Source organism: Prionailurus bengalensis, chromosome D4, assembly GCF_016509475.1.
Source record: "Prionailurus bengalensis isolate Pbe53 chromosome D4, Fcat_Pben_1.1_paternal_pri, whole genome shotgun sequence".
In the NCBI taxonomy this organism is placed as follows: domain Eukaryota; kingdom Metazoa; phylum Chordata; class Mammalia; order Carnivora; family Felidae; genus Prionailurus; species Prionailurus bengalensis.
In genome coordinates, this window is record NC_057359.1 from 25,030,398 (window position 1) to 25,048,626 (window position 18,229).

Consider the following 18,229-nt stretch of genomic DNA (forward strand, 5'->3'; position numbering starts at 1 on the left):
ACTTACTTTTGATGGTAACTGCAATACTGCAGCAAAAATGATAATATTAGCAGTTTGGTGTCTTTCCACATAATACTGAAGGTATAGGTACTGATAATCTTATTTAAAAGTAAGATAGGTTGCCGTCATCTTTTGTATTTATTCCACACATGCTCAAAAGTGCACCTTTAATGCTATTAGTATTAAAGAATTAATGCATCATATAGGTCTCTGTATATATCTTGACATGAGAATACAGATTTTAGGGGCACCTGGGTGGCTCAGTCAGTGAAGCATGCGACTCTTGATTTCAGCTCAGGTCATGATCTCACGGTTTATGACACCAAGCCCTGTGTCGGGCTCTGTGCTGAAAGCATGGGGATTCTCTCTCTCACTCTCTCTGCCCCTCTCTTTCTCTCAAAACAAATAAATCAAAATTAAAAAAACACAGATTTTAGATTTTTTAAATTAAAACAATTTAAGTTTTAAAAACTGAAATAACTTTATAATACTAATAAAAACACTAGTATTTCAACATTTAAAAATGGTATGAGGGGTGCTTGGGTGGCCGTTGGTTAAGCATCTGACTTTTGATTTTGGTTGAGGTCATGGTCTCATGGTTCGTGAGATCGAGCCCCACATTGGGCTCTACTCTGACAGCATGGAGCCTGCTTGGGATTCTCTCTTTCCCTCTCGCTCTGCTCCTCCCCTGCCTGTGCTCTTTCTCTCTCTCAAAATAAATAAACATTAAAAATAATAATAATTAAATAAAAATGGCATGAGATGTTGGCATACTGAAAACTGTTACTGTCACCTCCACTATGAGATTCTTGAGCTATTCTACCTTTTTACAACTTAGTTTCCTCATTTGTAAAACAGGGTAAAAATATTCATTCTAAAGGGTTACATAATGATTAAATAATACTTGTGAAACATCTGGTATGTAGACACTTAGAAGCTGGTAACTATCATCCTCCTCCCACCCCCACCACCATCCTCATCATCTTTATCGTCCCCATCCCCACTGGGTGTACATGACACCCAGTCATGACACTGGGTGTACATGACACCCAGACATTTCTAAAACTACATGGGAATCCCGTTTCGGTCCTCGGCTATATGGGATATTTCTTTTGAGCTTAACTATGTTCTGTGTCTTCTTTCCTTTCCTTATCAGTCCTCTTAGCAGAAAAGAATATGCAACAAGAAACATGGAAAACAAAAAACATGATAATTCTCAAACCCTATTAATAGCCTTTCACTTAGAGGCATCTGAGTGGCTCAGTCGGTTAAGTGCTCTTGATTTCGGCTCAGGTCATGATCTCATGGTTTGTGGGATTGAGCCCTGAATCAGGCTCTGTGCTGACAACGCAGAGCCTGCTTGGGATTCTCTCTCTCTCTCTCTCTCTCTGTCTCTCTCTCTCTCTCTCTCCCCCCACCCCTTCCCTTCTCTTCTCCCCTACTTGCACTCTCTAACCTTTCACTTAATCTTTTAATTCAATCAATTTAGCTGTGTGAAACTGAACATATAATCTTTGCTAAATCCACAAACAAGGCTTAAACCATACATGTATATGATAAACTACTCCTTTTGAAACCAATCAGTCTGGCTATTATTGAGTATAAGAATTACAGTCAGAACTGAAGCTTGGATATAAAACTATGAAATTATAAGTAAAATTTCATAATAAACACAAAGGAAAAATCTTAACTGTTTTGTTCTACTAATATTTTGTTAAAAGGAGTATTTTGTTAGACATCGCAGCCTTAAATTTAAGGGTCAAGAAGTGAAAAAGAACAGATCCCAAGACTCTCTGAGGTGAACTGCTAAATGGAAATATGTATTCTGAAAACAAGTACGGTGAAGGAAAGTAGCCCTCCTCTAAGTAGTTCACATGTTAAGTCATACTATTTTAACTTTGTGTTGAGAGGCTACTTAGCTAAACATTTTAGTGGGGATGGCCAGATGTTGGAGGTGGCATTAAAAACGCTAGAAGGGGGGTTCCTAGGGGGCTCAGTCAGTTGAGTGGCAGACTCTTGATTTCAGCTCAGGTCATCATCCCAGAGTCATAGGACCAAGCCCCTGTGTCAGGCTCTGCACTAAGTGTGGAGCCTGCCTAAAATTCTCTCTTTCTCTCTCCCTCTGCCCCTCTCCCCCCATTCACGCTCTCTCTCTCAAAACAAAACCAAAATTTTTTAAAAAACCATAAAACCCTAGGAGGAGGGATTTGGTTTTTGGTCTGTCCATATGCAATGAACACGGCCCTTGTTGAGAGAACAATTGTGGCACAGTTTCAAAAATAAATAAATAATGCTCTGAATAGGTGAATGACAATTCCACTCTACCTACAGTGGAAACAACATTAAAGTAAATAGATTATGAATGAAAAAAAATGGAGACAACATTCTAGCAGATTCATTATAATCAGACTAACAAAGCACTCTGGTCATCCCAAAAGCATCTGAAGATGGCTTCATTATACACAAAATCTTTCTGTAATGGAATATTTCTCATAGAATACAACTTTTAACGGTAGCCACTTCTGAGGCAATAGCTAAATCCGGCATTAGGAAATCAAGGATGAGATGTAGGAGTCAATTACTAACCTTTCGTAAAGCAATCAGTTATGGTTTCAGAAAACTATCTGAAATAATTAGCATTTGCGGCATGTCTACAAAATGCCATATACATCCCAGATGTTTTATATATATTCCTTAATCATCAATCTTTTGTCCTTCAGAAAAGAACACAACTTACCATGGGTTTTGACAAAAAGTTTAAAATAATACACTTTTCAAACAAAGGGTGTAGTACCCAGATAGAAAGCAGGCAAATCTGCCAGCACACCGGAAAAGAAAAGCTGCCATCCAGTTCCTCCTGCTGGGAAAAATTGAATCCTACTTCTTTCCCAACCAGGTACACAAGCAGTAAACCCCTAAGGAAGTTTGCTCAATCACGTTTCTTAAATTACCTGGACTCTTAGCTTTGCGGCGTCCATCTTTTTGCGGAACTCCTTCTGTAATTTTACCTTCAGGGCGATATCAGAAAGATCTTTGTTTTCTAGTTCCTGCAGCTGCTTCTCTGTTTCAGTTAATTCCACTTTCGCCTGTTCTGCTTCGTGCTCAAGTTTTGTTACTTTCAGAGAATACTGTTTGCTTACAGACTTGGCATGGTTACCTTCACCACAGTGATAACAATTAGAAAGCATGTTAAAAAAAAAAAAAACAGCCAAGTAAAATAGCAAAATCTTTAAAATGCTCTATTCTTCAAAATCCTGCTGGGCAGTATATCTATTTAAGGCAGAGCATTACGTATCCAGCTGTCCCCACCCATCTCCATCAAACACAACTTGCCACCTGGCCTCTTAATAATTAGTTGCTCAATGGCTGTTCCTGTCTGGTGCCATTCTGTTCCAGGTTCATCTTTGTGTGTGTGTGACATTTCTGATTTTCTGAATTTGCAGTGTAGCTTTGCGGGCATCAAACTCCAGGTAAGAACATATTTGGGGTGACTCTGGCTTTTTGCTAACTACACTTTGGTTTCTTGCTACCTTTAAATCTTTTTTTTTCCTAGTATGAGAAATTCCCAACATATCAAAAGTAGAAAACTAATATGATGAATGATGAACCCCCCATCATTGAGATTCAAGAGTTATTAAGATTTTGCCATAGTTGCTTTATCTATGTCTTTCTTCTGTTTTTATTTGCTTAAGAATTATAAAGCAGGGGCGCCTAGGTGGCTCAGTCAGTTAAACGTCCAACCTCGGCTCAAGTCATGATCTCATGGTTCATGAGTTCAAGCTCCACATCGGGCTCGCTGCTATCAGCACTGTGCCCACTTTGGATCCTCTGTCCTCTCTCACTGCCCCTCTCCCACTCATACACATGCTCTCTCTCTAAAAAAAAGCCAGGGGCGCCTCGGTGGCTCAGGTCATGATCTCATGGTTCATGGGTTTGAGCCCCACACATTGGGTTCTGTGCTGATAGCTCAGGGCCTGGAGTCTGCTTCAGATTCTGTGTCTCCCTCTCTCTCTGCCCCTCCCCCACAGATGCTCTGCCTCTCTCAAAAATAAACATTAAAAAAAAATGTCATATTACCTATACATACTTCAATGCATCTATATCAAACACGGACATAGCCAAACTTCTTTCACACCTAACAATATTAATCCCTACCTGAATCTATTCAGACTTCCACAATTGTCTCAAAATGTCTTTTACAAGTGGTTTATTTTAATCGCCATCCAAAAAGGCCCACAATACATTTGATTGTTATGTCTGTTACGAAACTTTCATTCTAGAGCTGGCCCCCTCCTTTTCCACTCAACTAAATTTGTCAAAGATGAATTCTTTTTCAATGCTTTTCTTATACTTGGAACAGAGAGGAAAAAGAATACAGATATTTCTGTATCTCTCTTCATTCTAAGCTACTAGGCCCTAAAAATTTGGTTTTAATCTGTTCTGAGTAGTCAACTTATCCTTGAACTAGACTAGCAAACCCATGGCAATGGAAAACTGAGTCCAAAGCTCATGGGATGAATAATTATCAGGGCCAGTTTGTTCTGCTGCACTGAAAATCTCTAATTTTTATTAGTAAAAAGGAGTTACTAAACTAAATGCACTATGAGTTTTCTTCTGTCTCTATAACTCTCTGATTATTTGACTAACATTAAAATGCACATGACTACTATATTTTAATTAAAGACCCCATATATTGCTCAACACACCAATATTTTATGAGTCACCGAGAAAAAAGGTGATTATACCAGTTACATGGTAAAATGCCAGGATGCCACTGATGGTAACGGTGCATCCTGATTTCAGAGACATTCAAATGTGAAAGGATGTGATTAGAATTGATGAAATACAGTATAGCTGTCACTTATTGTTGGCTGAAATAGTTGCTACTGGGGGGAAGTCTTCGGTGAGGAGGATTTGAAAAGCAAGCACACGTTGACCCTTTTTCCCGTCACCATCCCTAAGGACAGCTCCAAATTGCCCTTGGTTCTCATAAGTAAGAAGAGGACCTTCTCTGTGTACATTCATGTAGCCTCTATTTTGAGGCAACCGGGATGAACATACTGGGCTACAAGAGCGTGCTCGTTTAGTGAGAGATCTCATGATGGTGTGACCTATCTAAAAATCATTTATTCCAGAAGGTACATATCCTTAACTTTCACAGGCAGTACCCTGATGGAGAAGCTATTTAAACCCCCAAATCAGGGGCGCCTGGGAGGCTCAGTGGGTTGAGTGTCTGACTTCGGCTCAGGTCAGGATCTCACGGTTTGTGAGTTTGAGCCCCGCGTGGGGCTCTGTGCTGATAGCTCAGAGTCTGCAGCCTGCCTCAGATTCTGTGTCTCCCTCTCTCTCCTGCTCATGCTCTCTCTTTCTCTCTCTCTCTCAAAAATAAACAAACATGAAAAAAAAATTTTAAATCCTAAATCAGTTCCTAGACATTCCTACGAGAGATGCACTGGCATTGATCCTGCCTATAAGGAAGGAACATAGTCAAGCTCAATTAAACATGTGGGACCCCGTCTGGGTGGCTCAGTCGATTAAGCATCAGATTTCGGCTCAGGTCATCATCTTGCTGTTCCTGAGTTCAAGCCCCGTGTCGGGCTCTGTGCCGACAGCTCAGAGCCTGGATCCTATTTTGGATTCTGTGTCTCCCTCTCTCTCTGCCCCTCCCCTGCTCACTCGCTCTCTCTCTCTCTTGAAAATAAATAAACATTAAACAAAATAAAAAATAAAAAAACAAAAAACCCATCTGGGACACCTAGGCCTGGAGTGGTATATAGCACATTCGTCACTAGGACTGAGGAAGGAAAACACTTTGGCACAGCAGTTATGGAGTGGAGGATGAGAGACGCCAGACAGACAGAAAACAAGCTCATCAGAAAGAGGAGGGAAGTGGGAGGGCAAGTTGCCCTAGGAGCCACCATAATTCATGTAATCTGAGGGTAATTACCGCCTTGGCTTAAGGAAAAGGAAGATGATATTTCCTTCAGTTCCTTTAAATGGGACCAATGTTCATTGGAACTGAGAAAAAACTCTTATCCCTTCAATTCCTTACTGAATTTCAAAGCAGTCAAAGCTCACACTTTGAGTCTCTATTGGCCGGGGGGGGGGGGGGGGGGGGGAAGGAAAGCCTGAAATGTGCTTTCCGAGGCAAGCCTGATAACGTAGCTAAGGGTGAGGGGAGGATGTGGGACATATGCCCAACCAGGCAGAATCTGAGACTAAGGGGAAGAGCTAAAAGCTTGGCTCACTGAGAGAATAGCTCTCAAGAATACATCCTTACATCTTGAGAGAAATAAAAATTATCTACATTTAAAATATAAAGTTTAGGGGCGCCTGGGTGGCTCAGTTGGTTAAGCGTCCGACTTCGGCTCAGGTCATGATCTATCTCATGGTTTGTGGGCCCCATGTCGGGCTCTGTGCTGGAAGCTCAGAGCTTGGAGCCTGCTTCAGATTCTGTACCTCCCTCTCTCCGCCCCTCCCCTGCTCGTGTTTTGCCTCTGTCTCTCAGAAATAAAAGTTAAAAAAAATTTTTTTAATATAAAGTTTATAAATAACGTTAAAAATGAACTATCCAAGAGAATGAGGACTAATAATTTAAAATAAGTATTAAAGTGGGTTAGAAAACATCTTAGACATATTCCCAGGTACCTAGTATAATGTTTCTTAAAAAGTGGCAAAAAACATTAAATGCCCATAGACTTGCAACACGATACAAAGTCCACAGAATTCTCTCAATTCGCAGATGAAATCCCAATGTAACCACGTTCTTCTGGTAACTAACCTCCACCTACTGGCTATGAAACACACCTTGTTATACCAAATTCTAAGCTACAGTGGATAGTCCTCAGTGTCAAAAACTAAAGTAAATGTTGCAACATCAGAAGCAACTTTAGGGGCGCCTGGGTGGCTCAGTCAGCTAAGCATCCGACTTCGGCTCAGGTCATGATCTCGCGGTCCGTGAGTTCAAGCCCCACGTTGGGCTGTGTGCTGACAGCTCAGAGCCTGGAGCCTGCTTCAGATTCTGTGTCTTCCTCTCTCTCTGACCCTCCCCCATTCATGCTCTGTCTCTGTCTCAAAAATAAATAAACGTTAAAAATTAAAAAAAAAAAAGCAATTTTAGACACCTTTCTTACATAAGCTGGTTCACAGGACATTATTACCTGTTTTTATTAATTCTTTAATTAGATCTTCCTTCATCTTGATGTTAATTTTAAGTTCTCTCATTTTCTGTTTGGCTTCGGTAAGTATGAGTTCTGAATTCCTTAATTTTTGCAAATTCAACTCTTGACTCTCCTGGAGACATTCAATCTTTAAATCTTTAAAGAAAAAGAAGCAAAACTGAGAAATAAAACTTCCTGCCCAAAGAATTTTCCCCAGAAGTGGAGTTAAATAAAAGCAGAAAGAAGCAGTCTAGAGGTAGCAGAGGAAGAAACAAACATAAAGGGAAAGAAAGAAAGGAAAAAATACATGGCAATTGGGACTTTCATTTTCTAGCTGACAGCAAGTTTTAGTCACATCCTGTAGGTTCTGATACATAGGCCATCCTTGTCCTTAGGTATGTGATTTGAGTTTTCCTTTAACCTGAGTTATTTAAGAAAGGTATAAAATATCCAGGTGGGCAGAGAGTTGAAATTTTTTCCCACTAACTTCTACTTTAACGGTCATCAGAGAATGTGGTCTGTCTGCACCACGCTACCCAAGGTGTAGTCCAGCACTGTTGGTTACTGGAACGTAAGTCAACTATGTCACTGTTTTAATTCAGCGGACTTTTTTCCCCCACAGCAAGACTCCCTCAGTGAAGAAGCTAGTGCACTGATTTACATTCTGGTGTGAGTTTCTTACCTGGCTGTAGACCAATAACAAACAGCTCAAGGATGGCTACTTGAGTGTCACTTCTCTATACTATTTATACATTTTTTTTTAACGTTTATTTATTTTTGAGACAGAGAGAGACAGAGCATGAACAGGGGAGGGTGAGAGAGAGAGGGAGACACAGAATCCGAAACAGGCTCCAGGCTCTGAGCGGTCAGCACAGAGCCCGATGCGGGGCTCAAACTCACGGACCGTGAGATCATGACCTGAGCCGAAGTCGGACGCTCAACCGACTGAGCCACCCAGGCGCCCCTATTTATACATTTTTAAATTTATTTCAGTTTTATTTGTGACATAAAGTCAATGCTTTGTTAATAGAACAGGCATAGGCTCTTTAAAAGATAAAATACTCTCTATTTTCATAGTGGAGGACTTATCTATTGTGTTATTTGTATTTGCTATGCTCTTTTCTGTGTGTGTGTCTGACCACTCATAGGCCAAGAGAAATGAGTTAAAAATCTCCTACTACAACATAGTTTTGGCAACACAAACATTTTTTATGCTTATTTGATGCATACAAATTCTCATCAGCTGTGTAGTACAACATTATGAGCACTCAGCAGACTAAGTCGGCTCTAAGGTCACATACATCACTACTGGAAGGCAGGTGTGCCAGGGAAGCAGCAGATACCTGGTACATTATTTAAAATGTATTTTAGGGGCACCTGGGTGGCTCAGTCAGATAAGTGTCCGGCTTCGGCTCAGGTCATGATCTTGTGGTCCCTGAGTTCAAGCCCTGAATCGGGCACTGTGCTGACAATGCAGAACCTCCTTGAGATTCTCTCTCTCCCTCTCTCTGCCCCTCCCCTGCTCACACACACTCTTTCTCAAAATAAATAAATAACCCTAAATAAATTATTTTAAAATTTTTTAAATGTATTTTACTGTCATCAATGAACAATGTGAATATCAACTCAAGTTTGGATACAAAAATCCCCATTCTGAGACATTTATCCTATAACTCTAGCCAGAATTAACTGGGGACTTTTTTTTTTTTTTTTTTTTAATTAAGGCGTAGCAAGTGAAAACTTGGAGGGAGAACAGAGAACAAAAAGGAAGTTCTCCTACCAAGTTCCCATCTTTGAGAATTAAATTATTGACTAAAGAAAAAGAGAAGTGTCATAAACATTAGATCTAAATTACTTGAGAAAGTCTGTGTACCTTCATTCCCCAAACTTGACTTTTGTGTTTGATCCTGAATATCATTCAATTCAACAAGAGAACAAACAGAACTTCGCTTCTGAATCCACGAGCGACTTCTATGTCTAAAAACAAAAAAATCAGGATCAAAGGTAACTTGTCTGTTAGTGTTTTCTAATATGCCCTCAAATTAGTTTCCCCAGAACTGACCACAATGTTAAAAAAGTATTAATTACATAAACAGTTTTTTCTATTATTCCTCAAAATAAAAGGATATCTCCCTCAGGCTGAACTCAGGGGAAAATTCATGTTTGTTGCCACTGTGGCAGTAAAATCAGGAAACCCAAACACATTCTCTCTGAAAATTAAAATCCAACAGCTATAAAAGCCCTAAATGCAAAAATATTTTCAATTTTAAGATTGATGACTTGTGTTCAAATGCTGGTTTCATAACACATTAGATAGACACAGTAGACAGTGCTTTAGGCAAAACTTATATTAAATGGTAAAGATACATGTTAATGAATAAAACCCCTATATCTATCTATATTTATTGCACCATATATTATGCTTATGAAATCAGTCTATATTTAACATACCTAATTTCAGATTTCTCTTGGCCTTCTGATTCTTCATCATCACTGTCATCAGAAAATTGGCAGTGGAGGACTTCATCTTGTTCTTCTATATGACCCAGCAGCATCTGACTTCGTGTTCGAAATCCGGCAACTACTCGATCCAGAGAGTACACAGAAGGACTTGTGTAGACCTTACAAGTGATTACCCCACCCAACAACAGAAAAAAGTGATTTTTTTATGTTTATTTTTATTCTATTACTCAAAATATTTTTAAAGAGGTTATTAGATAGTTACATGGAAATAGCCAATCACCGAAAATATCCATTCTCCCAAAAAAAGTCAAAGTAAATTTCACCATGCTGTTTTACCCCATAGACACATACTTCCTTCAGAACCTACACAGCTCTTCCTCCTTCTAGAAAGCTATCTTCAATTATACCTTCATGGAAAACAGTATTCAAAAATGAAACCAAAGAGAGGCACGAGTGAAAACATCACTGCTCTTAAGCATTGCACGGGTACTTCCCAACAAAAGTGAAACCCAGACACAGTGTGATAGGAGGCAACGACCTATTTGTACTACACTGGAGGAAATCCAAATGCATGTATTCACACTTTACAGGTGGCAGTTAGGGATAGCTGACTTAATGCTCTAAAGTGACATAGTTAATATGTATCATGGATAAATAGATTTTCCTGGGCTAGCCTGGGAGCTTTCCATATGATAACATGCTTCTACTGGCAATGCGCCTTCAGCTCTCAAAAAATGACCTTGGAAAACAACAACAGAAAATAGAAATTGCCTTTATACTCTTCTAGTTTTTGTTACAAGTATTTCCTTTTTCATCACCTCTCTGTAACCAAACCTCAGAGTAATTTCTCAAAAAAGGCAGATAATAAAATATTAGAGGAAACATTCCATTTATGAACAGATTTCATTAGAAGCTATTAAAATTATGACATATAGTGGAATGTGTATATCACAGAGTATCAAGATTCAAGTGATGAAGGTCCCTCACATAATCCCTCCCAGAAAAGCCCGCCTGATATGGAAGATTCCTTGATACCTGATTTCTGTGCCTCTGTTGTTGGCCACCTAATAAGGTCACATTGGTACCATGATGGACACAGAGTAAAGTTTTCTAGGTGGACTCCCAATCCTGGGGTTTGAGGGAGGGGGGAGGGGAATTATTTACAGAAGAACCAACTCAGTAAGTTTTTCTCTAACAAGCACAATTACCCCTAAAGTCCATTTTGACCCAAAACAAACAGGCATCAAGGTTTCTCTTCATCAGAGGAATGCGAATTATTTCAGGAGCAAATAATACTTTCTGTTCAAAGTCAAACATTGTTCTCTAGAATTGTAATCTGCTTTAAAAATTTTTTTCTACAAAAAACCCCAAAGGAGCCAGCCTAATAATGAATACCAAATATATTCTACAACAATCAGTAATATTTAATAAATCAATTCCTTAACAGTCATTCCACCCAATGCAATAAAACCTGGCACATTCTCACCTAAGTACTGAGTCCTGCTTCCCTTTAGTTGCTTCTGCATTCCATAGCTCCCCCCTTTAGCATTTTCAACCACACCCCAAACAGTACTAATCACTAATCACTAATGTAAGTACTCAAATAAGCTGATTAATAATTCAGATTAACTGAGGTGTATACACTAGAAGCCAACATTTTATTCTAACCATTTTCTTCCCTAGAATTATATAGCCATAAAGCTAGAGAGAATTTTAAAGCTTACTGAGTTCAACTATTCTACCCATATTTGGCTTTTATGTATAACATGACCTCTGCTGAAGCATTGGCTGCCGGGGCCCTGGGGCCTCTGGAATCATCTTTGGCAGTTTTTTTTTTTTTTTAAACATTTATTTATTTTTGAGAGACAGAGAGACAGAGCATGAGTGAGGGAGGGGCACAAAATCCGAAGCAGGCTCCAGGCACTCAGCTGTCAGCACAGAGCTCGACGTGGGGCTTGAACCCACGAACTGAGGTCATGACCTGAGCTGAAATAGGACCCTTAACCAACTGAGCCTGGTGCCCCACATCTTTGGCAGTTTTAAGTGAAGTATTCCCTTAGCACTTCTTCTCCCTGGTCCTGGAGAGTCCAGATTTTTTAAATATATCCCTTAAGAATACTCAGTCGGTTTTCTTAGCATACAGTTGTATGAAGTACTAAAAGTGGTATTAGTTACCTATTGCTTTTATTTTCACTCCATATCAGATTTCATCGAATCTACAATGCCAACAACTATAAGAGACACCATTATTTTTATCCCATCAAGAAAGAAAAAAAGCTGTCAAACTATGACGTGCCATCAATTATAAAACATACCCTGGCATCAAAGATGATAAAATGTGAAAAAACGTGAGTCTTACTATCAATGAAACATGGCAGATTTTCATCAGTATTTGTGATATTGTATTATACCTAAGCATTGACTGACCCCTCTAATTTTTTTCTTTCCAAAGTGCCCTCTCTGAGTGGGTATAATACTGGCTCTTGGCCTCAAGTATATTGTATTTACCATGTTAAGAAAGTAGACACCTCTGTTATATTTTTTCTTTAGATTTAAATCAAGATTCAACTTTTCATTTGATGAGCTTTGGTATCTATTGAGACAAAGGAGTTTTTTCTCTTTTTTCCAATCAGTTTGATAAATAATACTAAAACTTTTTCTTTCATTTACCTATATACTACTTAGTTGTGAGGGGCAATTTCTTTAGGAATTCTGCATAAGTAGATATGTTCTATAATTCCATTTTGGTGTTTAACTTTTCAGATTAAGAACCAGTTGAAAACAAATGTGCAATAATAGGAAAAAGTACACAAGATAAATATTATTTAAAATATTATATTAAATATTTAATATAATAAAATATATTAAATAAACACTTAAGATAATATATCTCAATATATTAATATAATATGTTAAGGTAAATATTATTCAGCCATTAAAAATCATGATATGTTATAAAAGAATATTTAATAACTCTCAAATGTTCATGATATATTAAGTGAGAAAAGCCAGTAATGAAAGTATATGAGTATACGCATAATATAACAAATAATGCATTTAAAATAAATAAGATCTTTTTGCTCTTTTCCCTCCAATATGTATACACAAGCATTTAAGAAATGTTTTTAAGGTGCCTGGGTGTCTTAGTCAGTTGAGCTAGACTCTTGATTTAGGCTTAGGTCAAGATCTCATGGTTCATTGCTTTGTGCCCCACGTCAGGCTCTGTGCTGACAGCCTGCTTGGGATTCTCTCCCTACCCCTCTCTCTTTGCCCCCCCCCCCACTCATATTCTCTCTCTCTCTCTCTCTCTCTCTCTCTCAAAATAAATAAATAAACTCAAAAAAAAAAAAAGAAAAAGAAAATATTAGCTAGATTTCTGCCAAGGAGATAGAAATCCAGGAGAAAATGAAATGGTATTTCAGATGTCCTCTTGGGAGTAATTTAGTTCGTTTCGGTATTCAATATGAAAACTTCCCCTCACTTTTAGAACAAGCAGGACACCAACAAGGCTTGGCATGCCATGTGTCTTCCCACGCAAGCCTGCCTTCTCATGTCTGCTGCAGTAACCAGCCCAAACAAGAAAAGGGGCCTAGATTCTTGGACACATGGTAGGAACAAGAGTTCTTAAAACTGCCGATCATATGACTTTTGCATCTTCTTTCCTTTCCCCTCCTTTTAATGGCTAGCAGAGATCTTTTGGGGTAGAAGGAAAATTGTAAAAACAAAACAAAACTCATAACTTGATAATTTGAAACAATAACCACGGAAGTCGTTATTCCACTCATGCCTGTTTCAGGCCTATGCAAACAACTAGAAATAAGAACAAGGGTCTAACTTTTCTCAAGAGCCCACAGAGCTCTATCTCCTCACAGAGTGTATGTGTGTGTGAATGTCTAGTAAAAAGAAGAAAGAGAGACTGAGAGGGAATAAATATGTACAACTTTTGTAATCAGGGGAAAACAAATGTTCTTTTAAAAAAATAAAAGAGGGGCGCCTGGGTGACTCAGTTGGTTAAGCGTCTGACTTCAGCTCAGGTCATGACCTCACGGTTTGTGAGTTCAAGTCCCGCATCAGGCTCTGTGCTGACAGACAGCTAAGAGCCTGGATGGAGCCTGCTTCGGATTCTGTGTCTCCCTCTCTCTCTGCCCTTCCCCACTCATGCTCTGTCTCTGTCTCTCAAAAGTAAATAAACATTAAAAAAATTTTTTTAAATAAAAAATAAAAGAATAAACAGAAAATTTATTCACATTACTAGCCAAGAGTTAATAAATAAATCGCTTAAATACAGAAGACGATATATAATTATTAAGTTGAAATCATAGTTATCAAATTTGAATCCTGCAAAAATTTACCTTTCATCCCATATGTTCTATGAAAATTTACTGTGTATTCACCCATAAAGAAAATATCAATAACTCAGGGGCACCTGGTGGCTCAGTCGGTTAAGCGGCTGACTTCAACTCAGGTCATGATCTCACAGTTCATAACTTCAAGCCCCGCGTCAGGCTCTGTGCTGACGGCTCAGAGCCTGGAGCCTGCTTCAGATTCTGTCTCCTCTCTCTCTCTCTGCCCCTCCCCTGCTCGTGCTGTCTCTCAAAACTGAATAAATGTTAACAAAAAATTTTTAAAAAGAAAATGTCAATAACTCTACAAAGGAAAACTGAAATTAATAAGAACAGTGATTTAAATTTTAAAACTCAACCACTCAGAGCTAAAAACCACACAGGTAAGGATAGCACCTGTCTTACTCTGAGGCACAAAGCCTGGGACACAGTAACGCACCCCATAGGCGTGTGTTGAAGACACAGTGTACCAGGCAGTTTTAGCATCACTATCTTATGTAAATCCTCCACACACACCCACGTTTCCCCCAGTCTGACAGACAAGGAACTGGGGGCCCACATGGGTTTAGGCACACGTACAGGTCTATACAAAGAGCTTGTGTTCACAGCCAAGCCTACCTGGCTACAAAGCCTATGACGCTTCCCATATTTCTTACCCCTTTAATGGTAACCATCACATGGCCTTCGGATCCTTTCCAGTCATAAAATTAATAAATAGACACCAAAATTCATGAATCTGCTACTCAGTCTTCTCCACTAGAGATTTCCATTCCAGTAGAGATTCCTTGATTTTTCATGAGAAATCTGTGTACATAGATTTACCACCCACACACATATTTATAAATAAAAATTAAAATGAAACTTCATACTGATCTCCACACAGTCTTGATTATGTCAGCTTGGCAAGACCGGATAATAGACAAATATCATTTTGAAAATAATAAAACAGACCAAATAAATCAAACTAAGCACCCTCCAATCTCATCTCAACTTGGTGTGGTTAAAGACAGAAAAAAATTAATGAAGATATCAGACTAAAACATGAAAATATGAAAATATGATGGCAAAGGATAGCTTTTTCTCCTTGGTGAATATAGACATCACCTTCAACTATTCCTTCCAAATAACTATATATTCTCCTATTCATTCATTTTTTTGTTAAAAATAAGCATGACTGAAAGCAAGAATATACATAAAAGTCTATGAAACCAAACAGAAAAAGAAAAGGTGCTGAGACTGTACAAATATCCTGTGATATTATACATATTTTTTACGTATCAAAACCAAAACCAGAAAGAAATCAATGTTTAGACATTACCTTCCTGGAATCTGATCTGGCTGGGATATAAATATAATGCCCCAAATGAGTATCAAACGGTACGGTACATGGCCTCTTTCCAGGTGTCCTGGTGTCTGGCCCATCTCCACAAGTTTCCGTAGCTGAAGATGTCATTGATGGATTAAGTCTTGCTAGTTCTTCACTCAGTTGATCCACAAGAAGTTGTTGTTCTATTATTTTTTCATTCTTTGTAAAAGATAGATGAACATTTTAAAAATAGAGAACCCCAGTAAGTGTGTAATGATTAAAAATAAATTGTACATTGCCCGAACTCATGACTACCTTAAGAGAACCATAAAACCTCACTGCTCCACAGACTAGCCTTCTGGTGTTCACCAGACGGTTCTGAGTGATAAAAACTTTAGAATAGTAAGCAGTGACAAAGAGAGACTGAAGAATTAAATACTCAAAGTAAATGCCCCATACATTTTGATTGGTTGGTATGCCAACCTGAAGCATTCTGATTAGCTCATCTCTATAAATGTTTGGCCTTCCTGAGTGAAATCCAAGCAGTAACAGGAAAGAAGAAAGTTGAAAAGGGGAGAAAGAACTACAAATGGCAGAGGTGGCTGCAAAGGAGACTAACTGGTAATAGGTGCAGTGAAGTGAAAGCCTTTACTCAGGGCAAAAGAAAGCCTAAAGCACAAAGAGATAAAAGATAGGTAGCTGGTAGTCCTGGGAAGAAAAAGAACTGGAAAGCAAAGGCTGAACAAATTGTGTCAGGAGTGTGAGTGTGTGTGTGTGTGTGTGTCTGTGTGTGTGTGTGTGTCTGTGTTAGCTTTCTATGTATCCTCTAGAGAAACTTTGTCAACTATACCCAATCCAGAAAGCTCTAACATCAATCTCTGTTTTATCAGCACAAAATTATGTAAACAAGAAACTGTCATTCATCTTAATACTTCACACGTACTACACTGTTAAATAGGGAAAAAAACCCTGAAGTTTTACAGTGCTCATGCTAAGCTATAAGAAAGAAACCTTATTAAAAATTCATATATTCAGATAATTAAAATATATGCCAATGGCATAGAAGTTGAGGCAGGAGGTGTGATATGGAGTCTTTACACTGTCTGGGAAAGGGTGAAAATACCAATAATATTAGACTTTATTAAATCAAGAGTGCATGGTACACTCTCTAGGGTAACCACCAATAACTAAAAGAGTAAAAGTACAACACCTAAGCTAATGAAGTAAAAATAGAAAAATTTAAAAAACAAATTAATCCAAAAGAAGATAAGGAAAGAAAAAGGAACACAGAGCAGTTAGGATAAGTAAAAACCACAATGGTGGGATTAGAACCCACAATATGAAAGGAATTATGTTAAATTCAGAAATGAACTAAGTAATCCAATTAAAAGATTACAATATGTCAGGGGATTGTAAAATTATCTAACTTGCTGCTTCCAAGAAACACAACTAAAATAGACCCACGAAGATTAAAAATAAGGTGGAAAAGAGACACCAGGTAATGTTAATCAAAAGAAAGCTGGTAGAGCTATGTCAATACCTAAGTAGACTTTAAGGCAAAAGCCACTGGAAGAGGTAAAAAATATTAAAAAAGTCAATTCACCAGAATGATGTAACAGTCATCATTTCTATGTACTTAATAACACAGCTTCAATATGTATAATGCAAAAATTGTTAGTACTGGGGAGCCGGGATGGCTCAGTTGGTTAAGCGTCTGATCTCACAGTTTGTGAGTTCAAGCCCACCCGGCCAGCTCTGTGCTGAAAGCTCAGAGCCTGCTTCAGATTCTCTGTCTCCCTCTCTCTCTCTCTCTACCCTCCCTTGCTTGTGCTAAGATAAATAAATAAACAATAAAAAAAGTTGTTAGTACTTCATGGAAAAGAAGACAAATCCAAAATTGTAGCAAAAGATTGTAACATCACTCTAAATTACTGATATGACAAAAAGACCCAAAAATGAATAAAAATATAGATATGATTAACAAGATTACCACCACCCAATAATTACAGAATACATATTCCTTTCCAGTACATCTGTAATACCTACAAAAATTGGCCTTATGCTAAGCCATGATGCAAGTTTCTTTTTTTTTTTTTAACGTTTATTTATTTTTGAGACAGAGAGAGACAGAGCATGAACGGGGGCAGGGCAAAGAGAGAGGGAGACACAGAACGGGAAGCAGGCTCCAGGCTCCGAGCCATCAGCCCAGAGCCCAACGCAGGGCTCGAACTCACAGAGTGTGAGATCGTGACCTGAGCTGAAGTCAGACATTCAACCGACTGAGCCACCCAGGCGCCCCTGCAAGTTTCAATACATTCAAAGGACTGAAATCATATGGACCACAATGCAATTAAGCCAAAAACTCATAAAAAGAAATCTTCCATGTGTTGGATATAAAGTAACTTATTACCCATGAGTCAGATAAAAGTCATAGTAAATATAAGGAAATATTTTGAGCAGGTAAACTTAGGAGGAAATCTATAACTTAAATGCACATATTATAAAAGAAGAAAAGCTAAAAATCAATGAACTAAGAATCCTTCTAAAGAATTTAGGAAGATTACCAGCAATGAAAGTGAATCAGTAATCAAAAAACTCCCAAGAGGGGCGCCTGGGTGGCACAGTCAGTTAAGCGTCCGACTTCAGCCAGGTCACGATCTCACAGTCCGTGAGTTCGAGCCCCGCGTCGGGCTCTGGGCTGATGGCTCGGAGCCTGGAACCTGTTTCCGATTCTGTGTCTCCCTCTCTCTCTGCCCCTCCCCCGTTCATGCTCTGTCTCTCTCTGTCCCAGAAATAAATAAAAACGTTGAAAACAAAAAACTCCCAAGAAACAAAAAGTCCAGGACCAGACAGCTTCACAGGTGAATTCTACCAAACATTTAAAGAATAATTCTTCTCAAACTATTCCAAAAAATACAAGAGGAAGGAAAACTTCCAAATTCACTCTATGAGGCCCA

General features: G+C 38.6%; 1 protein-coding gene across 2 annotated transcripts in view; it reads right to left on the reverse strand.

The window, feature by feature from the left end:
* Positions 1-18,229, reverse strand: part of KIF27 (kinesin family member 27) — a 93,551-nt gene that overhangs the window by 39,944 nt on the left and 35,378 nt on the right. For both annotated transcript variants that reach the window (XM_043565363.1, XM_043565362.1), the window contains exons 6-10: positions 15,285-15,491; positions 9,612-9,781; positions 9,034-9,137; positions 7,161-7,316; positions 2,952-3,157 (exon numbers count right to left, since the gene is read on the reverse strand). In XM_043565363.1, the coding sequence (XP_043421298.1) occupies positions 2,952-3,157; positions 7,161-7,316; positions 9,034-9,137; positions 9,612-9,781; positions 15,285-15,491 (843 nt within the window). The remainder of the gene's footprint in view (positions 1-2,951; positions 3,158-7,160; positions 7,317-9,033; positions 9,138-9,611; positions 9,782-15,284; positions 15,492-18,229) is intronic.